This window comes from Apis dorsata, unplaced genomic scaffold (assembly GCF_000469605.1).
Source record: "Apis dorsata unplaced genomic scaffold, Apis dorsata 1.3 scaffold_163, whole genome shotgun sequence".
In the NCBI taxonomy this organism is placed as follows: Eukaryota; Metazoa; Arthropoda; class Insecta; order Hymenoptera; family Apidae; genus Apis; species Apis dorsata.
The window spans coordinates 1,149,186-1,170,589 of NW_006263452.1; the positions used below are offsets into that span (position 1 = coordinate 1,149,186).

The 21,404-nt window shown below is 26.0% G+C and overlaps 4 protein-coding genes across 4 annotated transcripts in view; 2 read left to right on the plus strand and 2 right to left on the minus strand.

The window, feature by feature from the left end:
* The window catches only part of LOC102679947 (supervillin), a 12,045-nt gene extending 10,153 nt beyond the window's left edge, over positions 1 to 1,892 (minus strand). Inside the window, exons 1-7 of the mRNA XM_006613868.2 lie at positions 1,736 to 1,892; positions 1,256 to 1,438; positions 854 to 1,012; positions 658 to 746; positions 420 to 546; positions 124 to 349; positions 4 to 54 (exon numbers count right to left, since the gene is read on the minus strand). Of these exons, the coding sequence (XP_006613931.2) occupies positions 4 to 54; positions 124 to 349; positions 420 to 546; positions 658 to 746; positions 854 to 1,012; positions 1,256 to 1,438; positions 1,736 to 1,796 (896 nt within the window). The 5' untranslated portion in view covers positions 1,797 to 1,892. The remainder of the gene's footprint in view (positions 1 to 3; positions 55 to 123; positions 350 to 419; positions 547 to 657; positions 747 to 853; positions 1,013 to 1,255; positions 1,439 to 1,735) is intronic.
* A 790-nt stretch (positions 1,893 to 2,682) lies between these two features.
* On the plus strand, positions 2,683 to 7,702 carry LOC102679826 (protein virilizer). Its single transcript, XM_006613867.2, has 5 exons — positions 2,683 to 2,776; positions 2,840 to 2,952; positions 3,044 to 3,407; positions 3,499 to 7,144; positions 7,362 to 7,702. Exons 1-5 carry the CDS (start codon positions 2,723 to 2,725, stop codon positions 7,652 to 7,654), a joined length of 4,470 nt encoding a protein of 1,489 aa, XP_006613930.1. The 5' UTR covers positions 2,683 to 2,722; the 3' UTR covers positions 7,655 to 7,702.
* Positions 7,703 to 8,266: 564 nt separating this feature from the next.
* LOC102671938 (pentatricopeptide repeat-containing protein 1, mitochondrial) lies at positions 8,267 to 10,016 on the minus strand. The gene is made up of 3 exons (XM_031509579.1): positions 8,757 to 10,016; positions 8,384 to 8,684; positions 8,267 to 8,277 (listed from the first exon to the last, which is right to left on the minus strand). Exons 1-3 carry the CDS (start codon positions 9,876 to 9,878, stop codon positions 8,267 to 8,269), a joined length of 1,434 nt encoding a protein of 477 aa, XP_031365439.1. The 5' UTR covers positions 9,879 to 10,016.
* A 671-nt stretch (positions 10,017 to 10,687) lies between these two features.
* LOC102680248 (nucleoprotein TPR-like) lies at positions 10,688 to 19,960 on the plus strand. The gene is made up of 16 exons (XM_006613871.2): positions 10,688 to 11,068; positions 11,345 to 11,507; positions 11,683 to 11,904; positions 11,989 to 12,548; positions 12,623 to 13,014; positions 13,099 to 13,364; positions 13,436 to 13,950; positions 14,132 to 14,656; positions 14,739 to 15,211; positions 15,275 to 15,721; positions 15,790 to 17,790; positions 17,872 to 18,282; positions 18,363 to 18,728; positions 18,799 to 18,988; positions 19,163 to 19,483; positions 19,577 to 19,960. Exons 1-16 carry the CDS (start codon positions 10,897 to 10,899, stop codon positions 19,690 to 19,692), a joined length of 7,140 nt encoding a protein of 2,379 aa, XP_006613934.1. The 5' UTR covers positions 10,688 to 10,896; the 3' UTR covers positions 19,693 to 19,960.
* The last annotated feature ends 1,444 nt before the right edge of the window (positions 19,961 to 21,404 follow it).

Consider the following 21,404-nt stretch of genomic DNA (forward strand, 5'->3'; position numbering starts at 1 on the left):
AATGCTGTTAATGCATCAACTCTTCGAGAAACTTCTGAATCACTATGTTCATCACTATTACAAAATTAAATTTTATAATAAAATTGTAAATTTAAATATATAAAATAAAAAAAACATAACTACCTAATTCGTTGTACATTTAAATGTTTACTGCTTGCAGGAGAATTAAGTGAAGGCAATGTATAAGTTTTAGAATAATTTTCTTTAACTTTCTCACAAGTAATTTTTGAATCAAAGGATTTTTTACTTAAATTAGTTAATTCATTACTAGAATTTGAAGTAGATATTGTATCGGATATGTAGCCTCGTTTACTTGATTGTCTTTTAGTTTGTTTAATATTACTTTCAGCTGAAATATGTAAATAAAATTTTTAGTAAAGCAAAGTTTTTCAATAAATAATTTTTAATAAATTACTTACATTGATTTAAATGATCTTTTGCTGTTTCCATATTAAGTGATCGATTTAGATATGATTTTCGTTTATAACTTTTATCTCTTTCTCGTGAAAAATTTGTAATATTACTATTATTTGATATTGGATGTTCCTTTATATATATAGCATCGTTATATATATATTGTATATTATATAGAGATATATTATTAATATAAAATATGTATACATACAATATATAAATGAATATAAAATAATTACTTACATCTTTAAATGATAAACTAGTACTAGGTTGAAGACTTAAAGATGTAGAATTTTCAGACATAGTTAACTTTCTTGATGACATTGTCCCACCTATATAAATATAATAAATATAATATATATAAATACAATAAACTTTATAAATAATTATATTAAATTATATTAATTTATTAAAAATAAATAAAAAGTCTAGTTTTTACCATTAGGTGATATAATGGAAGCAGCACGTAATCTTGAAGCTTTGGTTTCACGAACTGGTGCTGTTTTACACAATGTATAGTTTTTATTACTCTCCTTATTTTCTGATCTTGAAATCATCCGATTATTTTTTTCCAACATGGAGCTACGATTTTTATTTTCTATAAAAATATTGACAATTATAATTATTACACTGAAGTACATTACATATATCTTATAGAACTTTTTATTTTTTAGCAATTGTTTTTTGTAATAATAATAATCTAAATTAATAAATATACAATATAGAATTTAAAAGAGATTTAAAAATATTTATTATTATTATAATTATTATTATATTATTATTATTATTATATAATTAGTATTATTTTTATTATTTATTATTTATTATTTAAAATACTTACTATTTATATTACAAGATGTTATATTTTTTCTAATTTGACATTCTGAATTTTGCTCATTATTATGCATCTCATTATAGTGAGAGCAAATATTTTGATTTTCATATTGTATGGAATTATTTTGTGTTCTATTTGATGTTTCTTCACTAGTTGCCATTAAAACTGTAGCTCCAGCAGCTACCATTCCTAAAACCAGATAAATATCACATCTGACATTTTTAAAAATATCATTTTTAAAAATTTTATTATACTTATATAAATATATTTAACTTTTTAAAATTCAAAAATATAGATTATATAAGAAATAAATAAAAATAAAATTAAAAAATTTAATGATTTTTCAATAATATAATATTATATATGCTATTTTCAATAAAAATAATAATTGTAAACGTTTTGACAACAATTCATTTATTTCTCATGAATTAGAACATATGTATACATGATACTGAATTTAAAAATAACATTAACAAAAATTTTCACCTGTTTTGAATTGAAATTTAAGCCTACATATTGTTACAAAGTATAACATGAAAGATTTCATCGATAATGATAACGTTATATTTGTCAAACTTAATAACAATGTTGAAAATGTTTGCAAAATTCTAATATTATACAATATGAATTATAACAGAAATTTTCCTCACACTTACTGATCTAATATAATTTTTGTTTCATTGTAGAACTGTATCACGATTTCAAAAAACAAATTTACAAATAATCAAGAACACAACCAGTGACGCAGATCAGTTATGTCGTTATCACAGTTATTCAATAAATGTACTACTTATAAAATATATATAAAAAATATCTATTAAAATTGGATAAATACGAAATATGTAAAATTTTAATTTTATCGCGAACAAAAATTTAAAATAGAAAGAAAAATTTATTCGTAGCGAAAATTGCACAGGTATTAGTCATTACAATTTCTCTCATAATGAAGTAAAACGAGTAAAACCGAAGCTAAGAATTAAACTAGATGGCGTTACTTGAATTAAATAAATATATTATTATAAAATAATAAAAAAGTAACACATGTGATTCAATGGAAAGTATACAGATTTTTCAAAAATTTAAAGTGTTTTTAAATTTTTCTTTTACATTCCTCATATGATAATATTCTTTAATTTTCTTTTAATATTCTTTAATTAATAACGAAATTTAATAAAGTAAGAACAAGAATTCTTTAATATAAGATTCTAGAAACTAATATATGTAAATATTATAATTGTGATTTAATAAAAACAAAAATTATAATTCATATTATTAATATTTATATTAAATATTAATATTAAATATTAATATTAAACTATAAATAAAAATTATTGTGATATACAATAATTGAAAAAATCAGAAAAAATATTTAAATTATTTATTATATATTTATTAAATTACAAAAATGTGTAAACATAACTTTTATTTTTTAGAAATATGCAGTTCCAAAATATATATAAAAATAATTAAAACATGGATAATACGGAATTATTATTCTTCGATACATTTTCACATGATATTTCTGAAGTAAGTATAAAATTATTTTATTTATATAATAATTACATCAATAGAACTATTTATTTATTGCAGGAGCTTAATTTAGATTTAGTTCAATTCCCAAAACCTGTTTATATAAGTGAAGTTAGAATTATTCCATTAGGTGCTAGAGTACAAGCTGATTTTCCTGGAGGTGTTCGTCTGGGGTATTTAATTAATTAATAAAAATTATATATTAAGATAAAAAATAATTTTCTTTTAAATAAATTATAAATTAAATAATATTATATTATATAGGGCCACAAATCCATCTCAATTTGAAATTGAATTTTTTGTAAATGATTTAAGTAAGCCTGGTGCTTCTACATTTGAATCTCTTGGAGAATTGGAATATAAACAAAATATTCATATTCAATTAGAATGTGAAAGGAAACAAATACCAACAGATGGATTAGTACTTAGGGGCTGGTATACTACTATTACTTTAGCAGTATATGGAACATTAACTAAATCTTTAAATAATCCCCAAGAAGTTGTTAGTTCAGCTGCTGGTTCTGCAACTTGTGTTACTGGATTAGAAGAAGTAGTAGAAAATACTACTCAAATATCAGAACAACAATCTGAATGGTATTATGAAAATCAAGCACAAACAAATTCAAATGTAAATGTTTTATATATATATATATATATATATTATGTAAATTTATAATTTTAAAACAATAATTTTAAAAAAATTTACATGGAATTTCTAGGAAACATGTGTTGCTGCAACACCTCCTCCTCCTATACAACCAATTCAAATAGTAGAATCATCCAGAAATTCAATCTCAGATACTGGAAAGACAGAAGTGGGTCATTGGGAAGAAGATGCTACAACTAATACTTTAAAATCTACAAAACGTCCTTCTTCACCTCCTTCTGAATCTTTGGTATCTTTAAGTCCTGAATCCATATCTGCCGAAGAAGAAGAAGGAGAACAGGATGGTGCTGATCATGAAACAGGAGAGCCTTTTGAACCTATATTATCTGATGAAGATATAATGACAGATGATATACCACCTACTACAGAATATGAATGTGAAAATATACAGCTAAATAATATTTATTCTTTAACACCACCTGATTTATTGGATTTGGAAGAATTAATGAATGTCACTGAAGAATATCATATTAACAAAGAAATGTTGGATAAGATTCATGAAATATTTCAATCTATATCAAAATCAGTTTTACATTTTAATAATGCCTCAGGTCAGGAAAAAGAAGCATTTGTTCATAATTGCGAATCGTTATGTGCAATACTTACTCCTTTTCATTTGAATAATACAGATTTTAATGATTTGACCAATATTGTAAATGCTGGCTTAGATATGGATCTTGCTCGTGCTCAACCTCAACCAGCTTATAAAGTTCGTCATGTTAAAGTTGGTGTACGATTAGCGGAAACTTTGTGTAAACTTCCACAAGGTCCAGAAATACTATTAAAAGTAGATGCACCTTATAAATTATTAGCATTGTGCATGCGCGAAAATGTAGCACTTCCTGTAAAACTTTCCGCTCTTCGTACATTGGATGCTGCATTAATAAGTCCAATAATTGTTAAAGAGTTTCTTAAATCAAAAAATAATTTATATAAAAATGCTTTAATGATGTTAGATACAGCAAAATTAGCAAGATTAAAATATGCTTTATGTTCATTATTACGAAAAGTACATACATATGAATTTCTTAGTGAAATGAAAGAAATTGATGAATTAGCTATCATTGAATTAACAAATACATATATATGTTCACCCACATTAATGGCTCAACCAAAACGTCAGCTTCCTGCCGGAGCTCAAATGGAATTTGAACGAGAATATAATCGAAATCCTCGATGTCATTTAATAGCATATTTTGAACATCATAAACTGCTGTATCATATTTTATTTGCTCTAACTTCACCAAAATCGGATTTAAATTTAATTAAAGCTGCTCGACGTTTTCTTTTACGTATTTCTGATACTAAAGAAGGTTTATTGTATTTATTAAAAGAACCAGAAATTACAAAATTAATTTTAAAAGCTTTAAAATGTGATTTACCTGGAGCAGGATCAATTTTAGGTTGGCGATTGCAAGTTGTACAATGTTTATTACATTTAAAATATCAACCTTCTGATTGGATAGCTTTAAAAAAACTTCATTCTTTTTTAATATATTCTGATGGTTTACAAGCTATAATAACAATACTTCCTACAGGAGAATTCATTGATATTTTAATTCCTTATCTTTCTGATCCAAATCTGTGTGAATTTTCTGCAGAAATTATTTCAGCAACAATTCGTTATTCTGATCGAATAGAAATATTTCAAAACCGTGCTACAATTATTTTAGAAAAATCACGAACTCAAGCAGTTTTAAAAGATGTTACATCATATTTAACTACAGCTGCACAGTCATCTCATTGGAATTATGGAGATGTTTCTCCATTAGTCACATGCATTAGAAAAAATGCAGATAAAGCAGCTTATCTCCCAGGACAATTAATTACAGCATGTAGAATTTTATATTATCTTATTTTTCCTTTAAATAATGATGTAGATCCAATGGAACCTTATATTGAACTAAAATACAGAAATGCATTAACTCAATTATTTGCTGCTGATGGTTTAACAGCTCTTATTGCAGTTATGGCAAATATTTCTGAATTTTATGAACAGCCATTTTTACATCGTGCAGCCTTAACAGGTAGAAGAGGTTTAGCATTAGTTGCATTACTCCTTCCATGTGTAAGATTAACAAGAGCATTATTAGAACGCCTTATGAAATGTATGGCTACAGATTTCAAAGATTTAACAGCTGTAATACCATTACTTGGTGTTTATTCATTAGTAGAAGCTATTCCTTCTATTCAAATTGTCCAAACTTTATCTGAGGAAATAGTAGGAACACTTTTAGTATTCACACAGGCTGTGGATTCAGATGGATCAGGAAATGTAGCAAAATCATTGTGGACACAAATGTTAGGTGAAGTTCTCAAAATGGTTTCTTTAAGTCCATGTAATTTTATACCAGGATTGAAACTTTTAACAAGACTTTTACCACCAGTTTTAACTTTGAAAGAAACAATGACTGAAGATGCTACTCGAATTTTAGGTGTTAGAAAATTATGGTCTGCTCATTTACAAGCACAAGCTAATAATTTAACTGAAACATTGCGGTTACTTTGCGCCAGTTGGAATAAAGATTTACTAATTCTTCTTTCAAAAGTATGCAAACAATTAAGTGATTTAGCAGCACCTACAGCATTACTTGTAGGTAGATGTTTATTAGATGGTATAATAGCTGCCACACCATTAGAAAATAATGTTTTAATTCTTACTTTACTTAGCGAACTTGCAAGACATGCACCTATGAAGGCTACTTTGTTAACTTTAACTAGCCCTGCATCTAGAGCACAGGTTAAATCTGATCAAAAGTATCCACCTGTTATTGAAATGATGTGCACAGCACTTAAAAATACAAACGATATTAGAATACAATATGAAATTCTTGATATCTTTGAAACATTATGTGATTATACATTAAGTCTTATGCAAGAAGACATTAGTGAGCCATTTGAAAAAAGACTTACACATTCAGTACCAAGTAAAGAACCGCTTTTATCTATTTTAGCTGTATTAATTGATATATTAGCAACTAGTACGAAATTTGAAATTGAGATATTACAAAGTACACTTCGTATACTTTTATCTCTTATTAATCATAATTATGGTTTATATCATGTAAAAAGTTGTTTAGAAAATAATCCTGATGCATTACGATCATTATTAGATCATATTTCGGCTTTAGAAGAGTCAGAAATTCAACTTATTGTGGATTTAACTATAATGTTTTTAGAAAATTTAATTACATCTGAATCACAAGGAAGATCTTTATATCTACGTATACAACAATTATCAGCCCTAATATTATGGGATAAAAATGATCATCCTTTGGAAAAAATAAAACGTGCACAAGAATTAGTTGAAATCTTAAAATCTGCAGAAGATAAAGAAGAAAAAGAACCAATTCCAGAAATGTTAGAGCCATTATTACCAACTCCCGAAGCTTTGTTGAATCAATTTTCTCAACGATGTTTGGGTACACCAGATCTTGTTTCTAAACGCCCAAAAAAATTTACATTTATGTGTCCAAATCAAGCACCAAACGAAAATACAATAGATTTATTAGCACTTGCAGCTGAATTACTTCCTACTGACTTTAATTTATTATCAGAAGCTCAAAATTTATGTTCTAAGATTCCACCTGATGATGCTACTCAACCACTACAATCAAAAACTCAAACTGATGATCAAGAAACTAGAGATGTACAAAAACAAGCTATATCTCCTGTTTCTAAAGTAAAACAACCATTTGGTAAATTTATATTCATTATATATTTTTCATTGTAAATTTTAACAATCAAATCATTCAGAGATCAAACTGATCAATTTTACAAATTTTAATAACAATTTATAATTTGTGCTTAACTTAATGATTTAAATTAACAGAATTGATCAGGTTGACTTTTTTTAATATTCATTTCATCAGTTCAAAATTAATAATAATTTAATTAAAAAATATTTCTTCACAGTTACACCTATGCGAGGTCGGACACAATTTACCAATTCTTTAAGAGGTGGATCAGTAGTGGGTAGTGTAGGCAGAGGAGCAGATCCATTTAGATCAAGACCACCAAACACTTCGCGACCACCATCGCTTCATGTAGATGATTTCGTAGCATTAGAAACATGCGGAGCACAACCAACTGGACCTACAGGATATAATAAATTGAGTATTCGCGGAACATGTCCTTCACGTGCAATCAATACAGGAACAAGAAGTCGTCCTTGGACACAAGAGACTCGCCCTCCTTATCTTCGTTAACTTTAATAAGATTATCTTTATTGTCCATTAATCATTTGATGTTTTAATTGTAAGAATTTTATGTTAATAAAATTTAATTTATTTATAAAATTTATAAAATGTAATATTAATAAAAATGTATATATTAATAAAATATAAATTTAATACAAAAATATTTTTCTTATAACATTATTTTTTATAAAAAATAAAACAAGGATATAATTATAGTATATATAAGTATATATAATAGTATATTATAATATGTGAATATCAATTTAATTTTATTTATTATTTATTAAAATAATTATGTGTATATATACATGTAAAGAGAAAAGAGAGAGAGGTATTAAGAAAAAAGATACAAGGTATAAAATAGAAATATTAATGTCTATATACATATACATACGTATATACATACACATATATATATATGAGACTATATTGAAGTTTTATATAATAAAATATATATAATATATAATAAAATAATAATATAAATTAACATTAAATCAGATTGTAAACAAAAAGAAAATTTATTTTGACAATTTTATATTATTTTGTATTTTTTCTTTCCAATTTTCATATCTTATTTTAAAGTCATTATAATCTTTCTTGATTTTATTAATTTTTAGATGATTATATTTGCCCTAAAATATTACATAAATATATATAAATAATAACATAATAAAATATATTATATAAATTATAATAATAATTAATATAAAATAATTTTTAATAATTAATTTACCTTATTTTTAATTATTTCTAATACTAATTCATCAAATTTTTCTAAGATATTTAATATATTTGTTGTTGGTGTAATATTATTATGCAATATATATTTCATTAAATGCAATACATATATAAAATTCTTATAATAACATGCATTGTAAAATAATGTTTCCAAGATTTTGAAATTTGGTGCATAACCAATGGTATCAATTTGTTCTAAAAGTTCCAGTCCATCTTTACACCTAATACATCCAATAGCCAATACTCCAAATGTAACAATATTTGGTGTAAAATGATGTCTTTGAATTTTATTCAATATATCCTTTATTAAAATATAAATATTATAATTAAACATCAATTATATTAAAGTAATATAATTAAAGTAATTACTTACTTTGGCAGCATTGTATTGTTTTCTTAAACATCTCCTTTTAATAAGTATATTGAAGAAAGTTATATCAGTTTTAATATTATTTGATTTAATATATTTAAGGAAATATTGTTCTGCTTTTATTGTAGATGGAAGTAAATCTAGTATTAATGTTATTGTTTTTATATTAGGTTCTACATCATCATTTTTCATATGTTTTAAAAATTTATCAATTCCACCAAACAAAAGTAATCGATTTATTTTTAATATATTATTCAAATTTGGAGATAACAATGTATTTTCATTATTTATGTTTATTTCTGAATTTTTATTGTTTGATTTAAAATAATTATATTTTTTAAGCATAAGAACAAGTGAAGTACTTAATACTGGTGGAGAATCTAATAAATCTGATCTTTCAGTTTCCATAAGTTGAATCTGAGTATTCTTTGAATTTGGTACCAAAATGTCATTTACTTTTAGATCACCAAACTTTGTGTCTTTAATTGCCTTTAAAAAAAGATTATAATGAAATATGTTTGGTTTTATTTTAATTATTTTCATTTTATGCCATAAGTATAATGCATATTTTAATCCATTTTCTGTATCACTGATTGTTGCATGAAATAAAGCAGAAATTATATTCTGTGAATAAATATGATTATCTTTTGCTTCATCTGCTATTTCAAAAGCAATTGAAATTTCTTTATGCCAACTATAAGCCTTAATAAGGGATGAATAATGTATATCATTTAAATTTATTTTTTTCTCATAAAAGTATTTTCTTAAAAATGTTAAATGTTTTAATGCTTCTTCTTTATCTTTTGCTTCAGCACAAGCATTAATTAAATTAGTATATATATGTGGAGAAAGAAATAAACCTCTTTCTTTTATTTGTTTAAATAATTTAAAACATTGTTTAATATCACCTTGTTTAGCAAAAGCAGATATTAAAAGCCTATATATATATAAATTAGGTTTATCATTATTTTCTTTCATTAAATCTAACACACTTAAGGCTAATTGTAAATTTTTATTAATTAAATGAGATTTAATAAGTTTATAATAATTTTTTTGAGTAAATTTTTGTCTCTTTGGAATCATATTTTCAGTAAATTTTTCTTCTTCTTCTTCCATTTTATCCATTTTAATTCTCTCATATTTATTATATGAAAGATCTCCAAATATATTAGGATCTTTTGGTAATATTTTTACACAAAACTTTCTATTAGAGATTGATAAATATGAAAAATTTATTTTATCTTTCACATTGCAAATGTCTCTTTTAAATTGATTTTTATTATGAGATATGATATATAAATATATCTTATTATTTATATAATTAATATAATTATATCTTTGTAATGTGCATAAAAATTGTTTTGTTTGTTTAATATAACAATAATGATTACTTATATAACCTAGAATCTTTAATTTTAAAGAACAGTTTTTTATAAAAATCATAATTGATAATTTATTTTTCTTTTTAGTTAATTTTCTTAAGCTTTATCATTTACATATGATATTTTTTTATCTTTATTATTTATTATATTAAATCTTTTAGTATCATTAATTTTAACGGTTGACTTTCAAAACAAATATTATTTATATATTCTTTTATTATAAAATGATCACGAAACAATAAAAAGATACATATTTTTATAATATATATTTTTTAACATAAAGAATACCTTTTAAAACTGAGAATTTTAATTAAAATAAAATTTTAACTAAAATTTATTATTATGAATGAGAAAAGAAGATATTTAAAATAAAGAAGATTATAGAATATGCATTTCAAGTTAAAATGTTCAATCATATATATAAAAAATGATATAAATGATATAAAACATAATCTATTTACATTCATAAATTATATAAAAAAGTGATATATATTTAAATTATTTAATTATATATTAATGAAATTTAATTACAAAATGGCACACTAGCGCTAAGTACAACTACAATATACAACTTGTATGTAACAATAATGGTAATGGTAGAGTTAGTAGTGGTCGCGTCAGTTCGATAAAGTCCGTAGTGATTTACAGAAAGAAACGTGATATATTGATCAAATGTGTCTTCAATCAAGTATAATTATTAATGAAGAATTAATTCATTATTGAAAGAAGATTTATTCGATTTATAAGTATCAAACAAAAAAATGGAAAAAACAGAAGAGAATGAACATAATGTGTTGCGAGAGGTTTTAAATGAAGAAGAATTAGCGCAAATACCTGAAGGATTTATAAAAAAGCTCAATGTTTATTTCAATGAAAAATTTGAACAGTATATTACAGCAAAAGCAGTTTTTGAAACTAATAGAAAAAATTTTGGTAAGTTTGAAATTATATATTTTTTGTCATAATAACGATCGTTTATTTACACAAAGGAATTAACCTCTCTATAGAAATATGCCGTATTCATCATAGTTTATATGAAATATTTTTTTATTAAACATATAAATGAAATTTTCGCAAAATAATTCGCAAATTAATTTTATAGAAAAGATATCTATAAGATTTATATACATGTATAATATTATAATATATAATATTAAAAAAATTAGATTATTAGTAAAACAAAAAATATTTTTATTTAAATTTTATTAGATCAAACTTTAGATAAATTACAAAAAGATTTGGCGGAAGAAAAATTAAATTTTGAAGAATGTAAAGGAAAACTTGAATTAGCAGAAAAATGTACTGTGGAATTACAAACTAGTTTAGATCAATCTAAAAGTGAAATACAAAAATTGCAAGAAACTGTTAAAAGGTATTATTGAAAAATATTTATATTATATTATATATAAAATTTTTATATATATATAAAATATTTTTATATATCTAATATATATATATATATATAGATAATATTGATCATATAATATCATTATTATTATATAACTCTATAATATATAACTATATAAAAAGTATTTAATTATTTATAGATTAGAAAAAGAAAATGCTGATTTACGTAGGCATAGAGATACAGTTGTGGATGAGAGAGATGCATTGCAATTACAGGTTGAAAGACGAGATACAGAAATTGAAAGAATGCATACTGAATTATCTTCTTTGGGAACTCAATTACAAAATGCTGTTGCTGCAAAATGTCAAGCTCTAGCAGAAACAGAGGAGATTCGAAGTCGTGATATGACTCTTGAATTTAAGTATGTATTTATATAATAAATTCTTTCATTATTAAACAATTCAATTTTTAATAAAGTTTTAATATAATATTTGAAACTTTTTAGAGAAAAACGATTAGAACAAGAAAGAGCTCTTTTGTCACAGCAAATGGCTGGTCTTGAAGAAGAATTAGCAAAGAGAATGTCAGAATTACAAGCAACAAGAGCAGAAGCTTCTGCACGAGCACTCTTAACAGATACTCGTTTAGCACAACGCGATGAAGAATTACGTATTTCTAACGAAGCAACGGCACAGTTACGAGAATCGTATACATCTCTTCAACGACGCTGCGATGAACTTGCTCAGAAATTAGAAGAACAACGTACACATGAAATTTCTATGCATGCTTCTTATCGAGAAGAAATTGGTGCTCAGACTAGATTAGCAGATCTCTATAAAGGCATGGCTGATGAAGCAAATGCAAAAGCTGAAGAATTTAGTAATGCAGTTAAAGAACTTCAAGAATTATTAGAACATGCTACTGAACAGTATGGAACATTAGAGACAACACATAATCAATTTCAATTACAACATAAACAAGATTTAGATGAAAAAGAACAAAAAATAGAAGAACTTTCAAACGAACTAAATCATGCAAATGAATTATTGAAAAATATTAAACAAGGTAAATAAATACTAAGTTATTGTAATTTTTATAAGATTATTATTTATTTAATAATCATATGATTTCTTTTGTAGAAAAATTAGATCAAGCTGTTGAACAACTTGCACCTACAGCAGCTATAGCTAGTAGAGTTCTTAGAAAAGGCTTGAGTCTTACTCAAATTTATACACAACTAGTTGATGTAACAAATGAGTTAACTTCAGAACGTGAAGAAAATGAACGTTTAAAATCGCAAATGGATGTTATTTTACGTGAATTAGAAGAAAAAGCTCCTGTTCTCCAACAACAACGTGAAGATTATGAAAATGCAATGACTAATATTAATACATTAACATCAAGATTAGATGAACTTATAGCAGAAAATCATAGATTAGAAGAAACAGCTGATGAAGCAAATCGCATTGCTAAACACCACACTAAAGAAAATCAAAGGTTAAAAACTGAATTATCAGATTTAGCTAGACAGGTAAAAAATTAAATTATACATACTTTTTATAATTTTATGTATATTTTAATATATATATATATATTATATATTTGATACTTTTAGGTATGTTTTCTTTTGAAAGAAGTTCAAGAAAATAGGAGTGGTACAACTATTCAGACAAATGAATTTTCAAATTCAATGGATATGGATAATCTTGCTTCATCTGAAATTATTAGTAAAAAACTTGTCACTTTTAAAGATATTGAAGAATTACAAGAAAATAATCAAAAATTGTTGTCAATAGTTCGTACATTATCATCAAGACAAGAAGAAATTGAAAGAGCAACTGATGAAATAAATTCTGGGGAAATGAAAGAAAAATTAGATAGGTTTGTAATACACATATAAAAAATATATCATAATGTAGAATATTGTATTTAATTTTTTATAATTATAATAGATATTTAGAACAATTAGAAGATATGCAAGCTGCTCAAGACAGGCAAGCAAAAATGTTAGAAGGTCTATTGCGACAACGAGATATGTATAAAAATATGTACCAACAATGTTTAAAACAAACACCAGAAAAGAAAGAATTTTCCATTCCTGAAGAAGAAAGAAAAGAAATTGATGTAATAAAAACTGTTAAAGATGAAGTATCTATAATACAAGATGATATTAATCGAGAAAAAGAATTGCAAAGACAATTAGAAGAAAATGAAACGAAGTTAAAACAAGTTACAGATGAATATGACACATATAAAAAAGAAAGAGCAGCCCATGAACGAATGTTAGGAGATGAAGTAGAAAGACTTAGAAAAGAAGCAGAAGCTAATTCAGCTCGATGTTGTAGATTAAAAGCTCAACTAGATTCGGCTAATGATCGATTTAATCTTTTACAATCAAATGTTACTTCTTATAAATCTCAAATAAAAGTTCTTGAAGAAAAATGTTTTAATTACAATGTGACAATTGGTAATATTTAATATAAAATGTTTATTATATATTATATTATACATATATTATATACATATATATATATTATATAATATACATATATTATATAGTATATTATATTATACATTAAAATATTTATTATTTACAAATATTATGTTAACAATATGTATGATTTAATTATTTAAAAATTATTTTATAGGAAAACATGAACAAAGCTTAATGATTTTGAAAGACGAAGCTTTAGCAGCTCAAACACGATTATCCCGTGCTGAAGTACAATTAGAAAATTTACGTCAGGAAAGACAACTTTTACGTGATTCTGAAGGTCGTCTTTTGAAAGAACGTGAAGTATATCAGAGAGAACGTCAAACGCAAGCTTTATTACGAGCAGATGTTGAATCTATTAAAGCAAGTTTAGAGCGTGTTCAGGCTGAAGGTCAATTACGTGCTGAACAACGTTTAGATGATGCTACAAGAGAATGTGCTGCTTTAAGACGTCGATTACAGGAAGAACAAGATCGATTTAGAGAATTATCCGCACATTTAGAAAGACAGCTTGCTACAGCTCAAGAACGATTAACAGAGGAACGTAATATCACTGAACAAATTCGTGCAGAACTGGAACAAACTCGTCAATCTGACTTTCAAAATACGCAACGTATAGAAGAACTTAATACTAAATTAAGACAAGCTGTTACTCATTCAATATCAAAACCTTTCTCTGGTATGTATGAAATATAAACGTAAATTTTTATTTGTTTAATTGGAAATGATTAATAAAATTCTATATCTATTTAAACTTGCAGGCGATGAGCATCTTGTAAAGAGATTAAAAGAACTTGAAATGCAATTTGCAACAACACAAGCAGAAGCAAAATCTTTATCAGAACAATTAAAAGCTTCACGGCAGCAAAGCCAACAATATTGTGATATAGCAGAAAGTGCAGAAGCTCAATTAAGAGAGTTAACAACACAACATAACAAATATAAAGAAGAATTGGAAACTGCTTTAAAAGAAGCTCGTGTAAAAATAATATCTCTTCAAAAAAAAATTCAAGAACTAGTAGAAGAATTAGCAAAAGTTTCTAATGGACGACAAGAAACTGACTCAGAATTAAGAGAAAAATTAGCTGATGCAGAGAGAAAGCTCGAAGAATTAGATGAAGTTAAAGGAGAATTAGAAATTGTAAAAAGTGATTTACATAATGCTTCAATAACAGTTAAAGAAGCTGAAGAAAAATATGCTAGAGAAATGGTATTGCATTCAGCAGATTTACAGGTAAATATAAATATATAAATAGATAAAAAAAAAGACGAATTAATTTTTATCATTATATTATAGATATTAGCGAAATTAAAAGAAGATGCGCAAACAGTAGAACAAAAGATAGCAAATTTAACTCAAGAAAGAAATGCAGCTGTAGAAGCTTTAGAACTTGAAAGATTAGCTTATCAAGAAAGAGAAAAAAAGTTACTTGAAGAAATTCAAGAAATGCAACAAAGAATAGCAGATTTAGATGCGCAAAATGCTATTTTGCACAATCAAATTCAAGAGTTAAGCGATAAGACTGCCATCATGCATAGTCAACAATCAAAAATAAGTGAACATGAAAGTCTTGATACTAGTTTAGAAACCATGAACCGTAGTTTCAGTGGAGTTGAAGATGATTCTAAATCTGCTGAACAATTATTAAGAGTAATGAAGTATTTAAGACGTGAAAAAGATTTAGCTGTAGCAAAATTTGATGTTTTAAGAGCAGAAAATCTTAGATTGAAATCACAAGTAGAAGTTAGTATCAAATTATGTTATTGAAATTTTATTTTCATTTTTTATTTATAATTTCTTTTTTTATTTAGGTTATAGATAAAAGATTGAAAGAAACAGAAGCTGCCCTTAATTCAGAAAGAGAAAAGTCTGAAATTGATGTAGTCACGACATCTAAACATGCAGAATTGCTACGAAAAGTTGAGACATTGAATGCTATTACAGATTCTAATAGAATTTTAAGAGAAGAAAGAGATAGTTTAAGTGCAAAAGTTTCAGAGCTTACTGCAAAAGTTGCAGCACTTTCTGAGGAAGTAGTACCACTTCGAGATACATCAAGAGATTTACAAGCAAAAACTGAAGCTTTATTACAAGAAAATTCAAGTCTTAAAGGAGAAGCGACTAGATGGAGACAAAGAGCTAACGCATTAGTGGAAAGAGCTAATAAAACGAGCCCAGAAGATTGGCGTAGATTACAAACTGAACGAGAAAATCTAAGTAAATTGCTTACATCTGAGCGTGAAACACATGCAAAACGTGCAGAAGAATTAAATCAGTTAAAAATAGAAAAAACTAAATTAGAAGAACAATTAGTATTGCTTCAAAAACAAGTACAAGTTCAAGGAGAAGAAGTTCAAAAAGTGTCTGAAGAAGCCCGTAAATTAGGTCAAGATTTAAATGAAGCTCTTGCTGATTCTTCTTCTAAAGCTAAAGATTTAGTAACACTAAGGAAAGAGCTTGGTGATAAAGAAACAATTTTAAATGATATAAAAAATAAAGAAATTCAAATAAGAAAAATAGCGAAAAAATATAAGACTCAATTTGAAGAACTTGCAAAAACAGTAGAAGAAGAAAAAAATAGATCAGAAGAGTCTCGAATGTCTACTGGTACTTCTGCAAATGAAGATAATGTTCATGTATCTCAAGAACGTGAAGATCAATTGCGAGAAGAAGGCAGACAAGAATTACGTCAAGCAAACTTAGAATTAACATCAAAAATTGATGAATTGTCTCGTCAAATGATAGTTGTACAAAATGAAGCAGAATCGTTAAAAAAAGAAATCGATACTATGAATAAAACAAGTGTTGAAAAAGAAGAACGTGCAAAACAAGTATTAAAAGGTGCAAGAACTAAAATCATGCAATTAACAGAATCTAAAAAAATTTGTGAAAAGGAATTACTTGACTTAAAAGCAAAATTTGAAGCTGGTGCTAGTGAATCAGACACTGCTGAACATGACGCTAGACTTGCAGCACTTAAATCTCAAATGGAAAGTAGAATCTCTCGTCTGGAACATGAAAAATCAGAAATTCAAGCAGAAAAAGAAACTCTTGTACAGAGAGTTACTCAATTACAGCGACAATTAGCTGGTGTTAGTGGAATTAGTGCTACTACAGAACCACCAACAGCTAATATAAAACCTATGTCTGCACGTGCTGAAACTCCATTAGCGAGTATTCGTCCTATGAGTGTGGTAGTACAATCTAGAACAGCTGCCGTTTTACCTACAACTGCTACTGCGCCAGTAATGGTTGCACCTCATCAGCAGCAACAATCACAACAACAAGTAGTACATACTACTGAAACAAGCTCGCCAACTAGTAGTCTTCCAGATTTTCAACCAGCCAGTACTAGTAGCAGTTCATCACAGACAACACCAAGTACTTTACGACAACTCGTTGTACAGCCACAATTAAGTGAATCTGCAGAATCAACACAAAGAGAAGATCCAGAAAGTGCAGAAACGCTTAGTGTACAACAACAGCAATGTCAACAACAACAACAACAACAACAACAACAAACTGTTGCACTAGTTAGTCCAAGAGTAGAACAACAACAACAGCAACAACAAGCTGTAGTTAGTGATCAACAGCAGACTGTGGCTAGTAGTTCTACACAATCAGTAAGCACATCACAAGCTTCAACAGGTCATAAACGTCCTAGAGCTCTTGATTCAACAGCATCAGGATCTGGAATAGTTGAAGGTGTAGATCATAGTAGACAGGAACAAGTGCTTAGTCCCAAAACTAAACGAAGTAGACAAGAAATGTCATCTACTGCTAGCGCAAGTGCTTCAGAGGTCGAGTACCAGGTGAATTTAGATAATGAAAATATAAAATATATCAAATAATAATTATATATTTAAAGTATGATATATCTCTTTAATTTTTAGGTACCAACTTCGAGCCAAAGAGATCAAGATGAGGAAATAGAAGAGGGATGTGTTGTTGTTGTAGATTGTGATGAAGGTGAAGGAGGAGGCAATCATCAAACACAGGAAGAAGAAGAATTTGATAATGATCCATATGAAGAAATGGAAGAAGAAGAAGAAATGCCTTATGAAGTAGAAGTAGAAGTAGAAAGGGATAATAATGAAGTAGAAATTATAATGGGTGAAGATTCTACAAGTGTAGAAGTTCCTAGACAAACTCAAGTAACAGTACCTACAAACCAACAACAACAACAATCAGAAGCAATCAGTAGTGCTGGACCAACAGGAGAACCACCTACATCTTTTACAACTCGATCTTCACGTGGAATTGCACCAATGCCTAGGCAACAACAACAACAACATCTTCTTTTGGTAATCATTTTTATAAAAAAATAATATTTTTATAAAAAAAATAAAAAGAAATGAAGAAATTTGAATAAAATAATTTTTAGCCACAACAAGGATATGAGGATGGTGGTGATGATAGTATAGTACCAAGTACTCCAACTTTATTTGTACCACGTCGAGGAGATGGATTTGGAGAAGCTGTAAGTTCACCTCAAGTTCCTCAAGGACGCTTTACTTTTGGAGATTCATCTGCACCAACAACAGCATCATCAACTCCTTCGTTATCAACTCCTTCTGGATCAACAACTCGAACGATATTTGGATCATCTAGTTCTGGTGTAGCACAAGTAATTCAAGAAAGCATGGATGATACACGAATAGATCTTGTTCAATTAGAAGATGGTGGTACTGGTCGTAGTGTACCTACTACTCCTTTACAAGTTTCACCAGCAGCTGATTTACCACCTTCGGTATAAAAATTATTAAATGTTTTTATATAATATTATACTTCCATCATTTAATTAAATGATTTACTTTTAGACAAGCAGTGGACCATCAGAAGAACAAGAAACCCCAGTTTCAGTAACACCAATATCAGTAACAGGTACTACTGTTGGTGATACCAATGAAGAATCTACTATACCAAGTATTCGTGTTCTTGGTGTTGATGATCAACAACATAATCAAACTGAAATAATTACAGAATCTATTAGTACTACTCCGACCGAAGGTAATTATAAATTATATTATTATATTATATTATATATATAATATTATATATAATATTATATTATAATATATTATGTATAATATGTATAATAATAATAATTATACAAAAAATATAATTATAATATTTTGTATGTGTATGTATATGTATGCGCGCGCGCGCATATGTATTATATAGGTATGAGTTCAGAAGGCGAAAAGCGCACAGAAGAAGCTGGTCCTTTAATCTCTGGAGATGATGATGCAGTAGATACTGGTGAAGGAACTGAAGAGCCAGGAAGTGATATAGTGGAAGATGAAGTAGAAGAAAGTCGTGAAGCAGAAGCGTCTCCATCAAGTAATACTCGTCAAAGAGCAATGGCAGCAGCAGCTAATGCTGCAATTGCTGCTAATGGTACTAGAGGTGCTACAGCAAGACGATCAGCAAGATCATCGTTTAGAACAACACGTGGTACTCGACCTACACCTATTGTATGGGAAAGTCAACCTGGTGGTAGAGGTAAATATAATTATAATAATAAATTGTGAAATAATATATATTGTCTTTATATAATTTCAAATCTTGTATAAAAATATACAATTTTTTTCAAAGGACAAAGCGTAATACGTGGAGGACATGCAGCAAGAGGAACAAATAGCGAAACGGGAAGAGGACGCGGAACAAGAGGACGACGAATGCGATCTAAATATTCATATGCGCGATTTTAAGTTAAATAGTTTTGAAATCATGAGAAAAATTGCACATTATTGTCTTTGTACACGAATAGTGTAAGAAATGTTGACTATTAATATATCAACTTTCAAAACAAAAAAATATTTTTATTTAGTGATAAACGATAATTTCGTTGTACAGATACATTTGTCGATACGACATTTATTATATCTAAACTTAGAAAAAACTATAATATAAGTCTTATAATGGCAGTGTATATCTTTTTACATGAAAAAATGTTTAATGAAATTAAAAACATAATTTCATTTCCTTAAATTTTTTAAATCAAAAGTGACATTCCTCATAACAAAAATTTTTTCAAAGAAATTAAATTAAAATTAGCATTTAAATTGTCTTATTTTATTTTTTGGATTGATTTTGTATAATTATTTATTCGATGTCATATATAAAGAGTATTGGAAATATGTCTATGTGTACTTTTCTACAAGATATATATTTTAATTAGGTTTCATAATCTATTTAATGTTCGCCATGAAAATTTTATTAAAAATATTTGACAAAATGTATAAGTATTTTATTTTATATAAAAGCATACTTCTTAATTTTATAGATTTAAGTTAGAATTTTATCTTTTTCAATAATTATACAAGTATGCATTTGGAAACATATATGTATGTTTCAACTTTCGAATCTATTAATAAATAGATTTTAATAAATATATATTAATAAATTTATAAAATCCTTAAGTTTTATAATATTAAATTAAATACAATTTGATATTTATTATGAAATTTAATAGAATAAATAAAAAAATATATACATTCCAGATATATCTAAAAATATAACATATCGTATATTCGTATATCAGTCTTTTTAGCCTAGTTTAGTATTTTAATAGTATTTTAATAGTATCATCAATTAATACTTTTTCAATACTCAAATAATATTTACAAATATATATATATATATACACATACATACATATATATATTATACGTACATCAAAAATATATATGTATGTATATGTGTATATATATATATATATATGTACATATATATATTATATGTACGTTAGAAATATATTCTGAATGAGAATTTAAAAAAAAAGAAAATACATATAAATACTGGAGCTATTATAATTAATTAATAAATATTTTACACATTTTTCAATGCAATTTGAAATTTATCAATACCGTAATTTTGATGTTGTTACTATATAAATAAAACAATATCACAATGATAAATATTAAAATTGTTCTTCTGTATAAATCAGCGTAATTTCTAAAATAATAGACTTTGGTCCTCTTTATTTTTGTTTAATATTATTAGAAATATTTATGAAACAAAATAAAAAACATACTTAACTAATTATATAAATAATTTAATTTTTAAAATTGATACCATCTAAAATTTTTTAAATTTTTAATAAAATTAATCATATATTTTTTAAAAAAAATAATGATAATTTCTATAGTTTTATATGATATCAATAAGAAATCTAAATTATAAAAAAAATTTTATCTATTTGCTTTTTAATTATTAAACCGCAAATTTTCCTTGATTTTACTAAAATATTGTTTAAATATAAACAGATTATTAAATATTCTATTTTTTGAGAATTCATATAAATGCATAATAATTGCATATTTAAGAAATGATTTCATTATTGAGTTTTATGCCAATTTTTTTGTATGTTTTTTTGTATTTTTTTTTTTTTTTTTATATTCTTTTGTAGCATTGGACATAT

Bases quoted from the DNA above. Each gene is read 5' to 3' on its own strand.
- LOC102679826 (XM_006613867.2), top strand. From the start codon at position 2,723: ATGGATAATACGGAATTATTATTCTTCGATACATTTTCACATGATATT. The intron at 2,777-2,839 runs GTAAGTATAAAA...TATTTATTGCAG, and splicing joins TTTCACATGATATTTCTGAA to GAGCTTAATTTAGATTTAGT. The intron at 3,408-3,498 runs GTAAATGTTTTA...TGGAATTTCTAG, and splicing joins AAGCACAAACAAATTCAAAT to GAAACATGTGTTGCTGCAAC.
- LOC102680248 (XM_006613871.2), top strand. From the start codon at position 10,897: ATGGAAAAAACAGAAGAGAATGAACATAATGTGTTGCGAGAGGTTTTA. The intron at 14,657-14,738 runs GTATGTATGAAA...TTAAACTTGCAG, and splicing joins AATATCAAAACCTTTCTCTG to GCGATGAGCATCTTGTAAAG. The intron at 18,989-19,162 runs GTAATTATAAAT...TGTATTATATAG, and splicing joins TAGTACTACTCCGACCGAAG to GTATGAGTTCAGAAGGCGAA.
- LOC102671938 (XM_031509579.1), bottom strand. From the start codon at position 9,878: ATGGATAAAATGGAAGAAGAAGAAGAAAAATTTACTGAAAATATGATT. The intron at 8,685-8,756 runs GTAAGTAATTAC...ATTTTAATAAAG, and splicing joins AACAATACAATGCTGCCAAA to GATATATTGAATAAAATTCA.